Source organism: Crocodylus siamensis, chromosome 4 (genome assembly GCF_052110815.1).
Source record: "Crocodylus siamensis isolate JL-2025a chromosome 4, ASM5211081v1, whole genome shotgun sequence".
In the NCBI taxonomy this organism is placed as follows: domain Eukaryota; kingdom Metazoa; phylum Chordata; order Crocodylia; family Crocodylidae; genus Crocodylus; species Crocodylus siamensis.
Genome location: NC_143398.1, coordinates 147,215,355 through 147,222,395, shown reverse-complemented (window position 1 = coordinate 147,222,395; position 7,041 = coordinate 147,215,355). Strand labels below are relative to the sequence as shown.

The 7,041-nt window shown below is 44.3% G+C and overlaps 1 protein-coding gene across 1 annotated transcript in view; it reads right to left on the bottom strand.

The window, feature by feature from the left end:
* Positions 1–249: 249 nt before the first annotated feature.
* Positions 250–7,041, bottom strand: part of LOC149866752 (G protein-activated inward rectifier potassium channel 1-like) — a 41,562-nt gene continuing 34,770 nt past the window's right edge. The window contains exons 2-3 of the mRNA XM_090044104.1: positions 6,280–6,496; positions 250–5,710 (exon numbers count right to left, since the gene is read on the bottom strand). Of these exons, the coding sequence (XP_089900230.1) occupies positions 5,109–5,710; positions 6,280–6,496 (819 nt within the window). The 3' untranslated portion in view covers positions 250–5,108. The remainder of the gene's footprint in view (positions 5,711–6,279; positions 6,497–7,041) is intronic.

Sequence of the window (7,041 nt, the reverse complement as noted above, 5' to 3'; positions counted from 1 at the left end):
TTCACCATACATTATTCACCAAGCTGCTTCTTTGTGTTCTCCCTCTCCCCCTCCCCTTCCCTCCCCAGCAAGATCAGGATACTTACCATAGCCCCAAATAGCATCTCCTTTGTCCACAATTTCATGCCCAGAATAATTCCCTCCGTTCTCCTCTGCTTTTGCTCAAACCTTCCCCTAGCCATTTTTGCCATATTATAGGCAGGCTCTGAGCACAATCCTAATTCCACCCAGTTTCCTTGTGTTTCGGCCAGCCCTACTTAACCCTCATGCTGTGCACCCATACTGCTGGGGACCTAACTAGTGTGTAGTGGCTATGAGGGTGTAGGTTGTAGCTGTGTTGATCTAAGGACATAGGCAGACAAGGTTCTTTGGGTAAATCCAATAACTTTTATTAGACCAACTCAAATGGAAAAATTCTTCTTAGCAAGCTTTCAGTCACAAACTCCCTTCATCAGGCTGAGGAAGCATCTGTAGATGGTCTGTGCTCTTCCTGGATGGAGTGGTAAAGTAGCCAGAGACCAGTAGATATGCAGGAAAGCCAGTCAGTTAAAATGGAAATTGAGGTGGTCAGTAGGTGAGACACTGGGGGGGGGGAGGGGGGGAGATTTCCCCTCCCCCTTGCTTTCTTTTCTGCCCATCCTGAGACCATCTCCCCCAGCTAATCCCTTCCCTGGGGAATCCATAGTTTAATGTGGATTGTCAGCCCCAGAGATGGTGTAGAAACTGTCAGGAATTGGATAAAAGTGATGAGAATTGGTAGGAAGCAAGTGCCCACACTAGCTCCTGCTGCTTCCACCCCAGCTGCCTGTCCTGTGCCTTCCTGGCAGGGCTGCAACCAAGTCCAAACGGGCTCCTGCTGCTGCTGCTCCCACCCCACCTGCCTGTCCCATGCTTTCCCAGTAGGGTTTTGTGAGCAGCCAAACTTCTTCACACCCTGCCCCCCTTCCATATGTTCCCATGCCCAGCCAAGCACAAGCAGAACCAAAGCGAGCCTCTTGCCCCACCCCGCTCAGTGCTGCAGCTACCCCTCCCTACCTGCTGCCCAGAGCACTGCAGCAGGGACAGGATGAGGAGTCACTGGAGGCCATGGGAGCCCAGTAGTTTCCTGGGAAGTTGCAGCAGTGGTAGCAGCAGCTTTGCCTTGAAAGCTGGGCCTGCTGGCAGGGGCTGAGGCCCACTGGGGAGGCTGGGAGCGCAGCACACGCTGCCCCAGGTAGGAGCAGGTGGGACTTGGTCCCAAACTGAGCACAGCAAGTACAGCCATATAAAATTAATGGGTGTCTGCTTGTGAGTCCGATCCAATCAGCTGGTGGGATGAATCTGGCCTGCAGTCCACACTTTGCCACCCCTGCTCTAAGCTGTATTGGCCGAGATATATGCAAAAAGTTACCTTCATGCATATGTGGTGGAATTGTTCCTTTATACAGGGTTTCCAGATGTCTGTAAGAAAAAAAAATTTACAAAATAACTGGCTTATTGCTTCCTCTTTCACCCCAAACTTTTCCTCCTTGGGATATTTCCCAGTCTTTCAGCCATGAATCACTGCAGATCACTATGCACCTACCTTATCTCAGCAGCTGTCAACATGATAAAGCATGGAAACAGGCAACCCCACCCAACAAGAGAGAATGGACAGAAAAGAATATGGTACATATTCACCATGAAAAAAACTATCTGTTTTGCTAAAGGACATACATGAGGACTTTTATGCCACATGGTTGCCATGTTACAACTATCTAACACAAGGACTATAAAAGAAAAGCATCACAGGCATACTGCAATGTGGAGATATAAGCCGATTAAAAATTGAAGACAGCATGAAACATAGTTGTCTTCTTTCTAAGAAAGACTTAATGGGCAGTTACTTTGATAGAAACCACTGAAACATTTATGTAGATGATCACAGCTTGTGCCCCAAACGTGCTTTTTATTGTTTTTTATAGATATGTTTTTGATATGACAATACGAATGCATTAACAACAACAATAGTAACAACAACAACAACGTAGTTTTGTTGTTGTTGTTTTCAAACAAGTGAGTTTCCTTCTGAATTTCTTTGGGCTGTACAGTGTGGTGCTTCTGCCATGCCCACCCTGGTACTGCCGGGATTTGTTACCAGGGCCTCCTGTACAGGACTGTCCTTATATGTATGGTGCTTGAGGGGCTTCGTTGTTGTGGACTGATACTGGCTGATGAGCTTCTAGGCCTGCACTGCCCAAGCCTTCAGGAAAGGTTTGCTCCTAGCCTCACATGTGTTGTGGAGCACACAGGCCAAAATGACCATCAGGGGCAGGTAACACTGGCTAGTGTCTAGGTGCACTTCTAGTGCCACCCACTGTGCCTTGAAATGCCGAAGGACACAGTCCAAAATCATCTGGCAGCTGTTGAGCTAATTGTTGAAGAGCTCCTTCCAAGCATCCACATGTCTGGTAGAGGGCTGAGAAACAGGCATGCTGGGTCCCAAGCAGCAGGGGTAGTCACTCTTAGTTCTCTGCTCATGGTCAAATGTTTCCTGCAACAAGGGCACCAGAGCAGAGTTTCTGAAGATCCTGGTGTCACAGACCTTGTCAAACCACCTGGTGGGCATGTAAGTAACTGTCCCTACTGGCCCATGACACCCTGCAGCATGATGGAAACAAGCCCCTTGTGGGTAATGTTCTCAAACCATGTTGCCTTGGGCACAAGAGGGGAATGTCGGTGCTATCATCTGTCATGATTGGAAAGAGCCATCTGGGGAAGCCTGGCTATGACCTCCTGTAGATTGGTGAGGTGGAAAAAATGCATTGCCAAAAACTCCTGGATGGCAAAGCACACCTCCTGTGTAGCAGATCCAGCCATGCACTTGCCCATGTCAAAGTGGTTGGTGACAGATTAGACATTTTTGAAGATGTCCAACTTCCACATGGTTGCTTCTTCATGGTCATGGGCATCATCATGTTGGTGACATGCTTCTGGAGTGGCAGGGTCAGCTCAGTACAGGAATCCAAAGTGGTCCTGTCCATCCTGAGGTTCTGCCACCACTGTTTATTGTCTCAAGTCCTTAGGACTATCCACTCCCACCTTTCAGTGCTCATCTCCCTGTCCCAGAAGTGACAGTAAACAGACTGCAGGTAGTCCCAGAGAAGGCCATCTTCCAGTCCATATTCCATCTTCCAGGCCATCTTCCATCTTCTCCTCAGTCATGCACCTTTCAAACATGAAGCACATGTAGTATAATGCAAGAAAGGAACTTTTTGAGTGCCACGGTCATGGAGCCTTGAGTAGTCATGCTGTATGTAGCATACCTGTTAGCAGATGTGTTGGACAAGGTATGAAAGCCTGGCTAAGTGTGTGAGGCCTCTCCACCTTGAACATTAACAAAGTCAGTGAGACTAGAGGGTGAGAAGTACTCATAGATTTTCTCCTCTCCCTGGGATGGTGATGCATATGAACCCGCAGTGGCAGAAAAGACTGAGCAGAAGCTTAAGGAGATCAAATACCCATATGACTCTGCCATGCCCACTCAGCTGTCCTCAGAAGCCTCCACAGACACCTGCTCACTAGCCCCCTAGCTGTGGAGCAGCACAATAGCATGAGTTCAGCTCGCTGGAAGGGAATTCTCCAGGAGCATAGCAATATGTGCAGCTGGCTTGAAAGGCATGGCTAATCCCCAATTATATATTTGGGGCCAGATTTGATTCCACCTAGTAAGCATCTTAGGCTACTTACAGATATAAAACAAACAAACAAACAAACGGCACTTTACTTTAAACTCGGCATGCCCCCACACTCAGCCCAGTGCAACGGGACTTTTGGGGGTCATTTATCTAATAGCTGATTGAATCAGCTATTAGATAAAAGTGCCAAAAAGCCCTACTGAAGCACCCAATTTATACAGATGCGGTAGAGCTGGGCTGAACTAATACTGTGCTTCTTCTGGTAAAGCAGATTTTGGGTCCCCCCCCCACGTCTGTCAGCAGCCTAAGTGAACAATAATCACACTAAGTACGGTTCAAGTCCCTGAAAATCCATTACTTCTGTAAACACAGGCGACAGAAGGCCAGGGCTAACAGGGCTTAGCTTCTCAAACGTGGAGCAATGGGTAGGGCTGCAGGGCAGCCTGGCCACAGGCTATGGGCTGCTGCAGCGGGGGGAAGGGGGGGGGCATGCACACTCAGACAAGCAGCCAGAATCACAGCCCCACTGTGTGGATTACTGCCCAGCACTACAACCAGCCTACTCTGTGAAGGGGAAGGCTTGGGGGAGGGCAGATTAAGGCCCTCACAGGATGGAAGAGAGTGGGGCAGAGGCAAGGGCAGGGGTGAATGGGGCCCTGGGCCAGGTTGTAGGACTCTTGGACCCCCGGGGCTGTTCATCCAGTGGCGGGGTGGGGGGTGAGGGGGCTTCCACCACTGCACGCACCCTGCACAAAGCATCCAATATGAGCTAATTGTTATAGGTGTCTGAGCCTGAACCCATACAAATGAGCTAATGGATGAAGCAGGATTAAAGTTGGAGGGGACTTGCTACACTTGCATAGTATAGGCTCATGCACGTGTAGCAATTAAGAGTGTAACAGCTCATATATATGCTCCTGAACAGAATTCCTTTCCCATTTGAATCTTCAACAGATATGTTCATCCATACCCTAAATTCACATACATGTTTATTAGGTGGAATATAATCTGGACTTTGTCTCTTAAGGGTGTTAAACACTGATGTAAATTAGACTAGATAGAGGGCTCCTGTAACTTACATGGGCCAGGGCATACTTGCTAACAAGATACTCAGCAGCCCAAACATCAAGAGATTCTATACACTTTAGACCTGTTTTCTCATTTATTTTGAAAGAATACTGGAAAGATGGAAGACTAAACCAAACTGCTGTTGGAACACTGCAAATATCTTTAGGACAGACACCTATTGGCAAAATGAACTAACTCTACAGCACCCTTTACAATCACCATGCTACTACACATATCAGATTTATACAAAAACACCAACTAATTTTCAAATGTGTTAATTATGAAGAATCTTTTGGCAAAACCAAATTATCACAGTAGTACTCCAAAATAATCCAGAAGTTACAAATGCAGTTTATTTACAACAGCTCTTGTTGCATTTATTATTTAGGAGAGGCGATCAGAATTCATTTTCCGAAGTTTGGCAGGAAGATTATCCTCTAGCCTTGACCCCAAGGTGAGCATACCCGGAGACTTTTGCTGGAACTGAAGATTTCCAGTAGACTGAGTCAAATTCTCGGATTTGATTTTAAAAGCCTTTAGATGTATTCTTCCATCATCATCTTCACTGCTGGGCGTAGAACTTACTTGCTGAATTTTTAAGAGATCTCCAGTGCTGCAAGCTTTCTCTACATTGCTGGAACTCATTCTCAGGACTCTTTTCTGAAGGTCTTCCTTTGTTGAACAAATTTTCTGAAGTTTATTAGGAAGCTTGTTTTTCTCTTCTAACGTATCAATGCAGTCAAGCGAGAAGATCTGTTCCCTTCTGCTTCTATTGTTACCAACAGGAGTATCCAAAGGGGATGGTAGAGACAAATTTTCTTCCTGTTCCTTTACACTGTAAGGCAGAGTGGGGACTTCAAATGTAGCATGAAACTGAGAGTAATCTACACGAAAAAAGCCATCCTCTAAGGACATTACAGGGAGAAATCTATGGCCCCAGAGGACTTCATCCTCTGTGTAGGAGGTCCTAGCTTGGCATGTCATGCCTACAAAAACAAACAAAAATATCAATGTTATAAAATGCATGCATAGATCAATATATGATAGAAAATATTTAATAAGAGTACATAATAAAATCAATCCTTTTTACAGCTAACAAATACATGAAAAAGAATCATCTAACAGTTAATATTTGACTAATTTTTTGTGTAATCATGCCAAATAGCTTGAATAATAGGTAATGTGGGGCATAATTAAGATGAAAGCAAACATACATTTTAGGACTTTTGTCTCAGAGACACTGGTCTGATATTTTATTGATGCTAGTGTCTCTGAGATGTCAGGTTAGAAGTGAGCTGAAAGGTTTATTACATAGCAGAAGTAGGAGGGCAGCCTCATGAAATGATCATGGAAGTCTAGCCCATGCCAAAAATCTACTCCAATCTTGCCAAATAAAAATCTTGATCAAAATAAACACAAAGTTTTCCAGGAGAGGAGAACTTTGAAATACTAAGTACACTGCTTCACAACTAATTAAAGGAAATATTAGGACTAAGAGAAGGAAGCATCAAAATTAAATGAATAGGTAGACTGTATACTTTGTCAAAAATCTTACCAGTAGTTTCAACAATCCCCTCAAGGATGACCACTATCTCAAATTGTTCACTTCTCAGTGATCTTTGTGATAGACAAAAAAAGGGGCTTTTTGAGTTGATTTCATGACATATTGTTAACGGAGAAACTAAAAACAGTTGGTCAGCTCCAGTTCCAAATCCAACATCCAGCTCACATTGATCTAATGGCAGGAATTCCCCTTCTGGTGTCTGTCGGGACTAAATATAAAAAGATTGTTAGAGCCTATTATGTAACGTAAAAAAACCATAATATTGTGACTAGATTTAAAAGTGCAACTCTGATAACAATATTTAATACAAAACCTATGTCTTTTGTTACATAGAGATATGTGCATTACACAATATGGGAACGGTATATAAAAACTTATCTTGTTGTTACTTACCACTCCACTAGACTTTAGTATATATAAACTTTACAAGAAATGTTATTGACTCCTCAGATCAATTAGCATTTTATCTTCAAAGTTACGCTCTGTTTAATGATTCTCCCTAAGATGCACTTAGTGTGCATTTAAACAAATGAATGTGTGCTATACTAGTTCCATTTAGGCAGAATGCCACATGACATTATTAGGCCTTGCTGGAGTACTGATTAATATGACCACTCATTAGGACATATACTGATCAGACTTAGTTGAAGTATTGACCAGTGTAGGTCTTACATGAGCTCTGACTGATACATAAACTGCTTACACAAGCTTAAACTGGAATATCCTAGAATAATGATCAAGCTCTCAAGATGG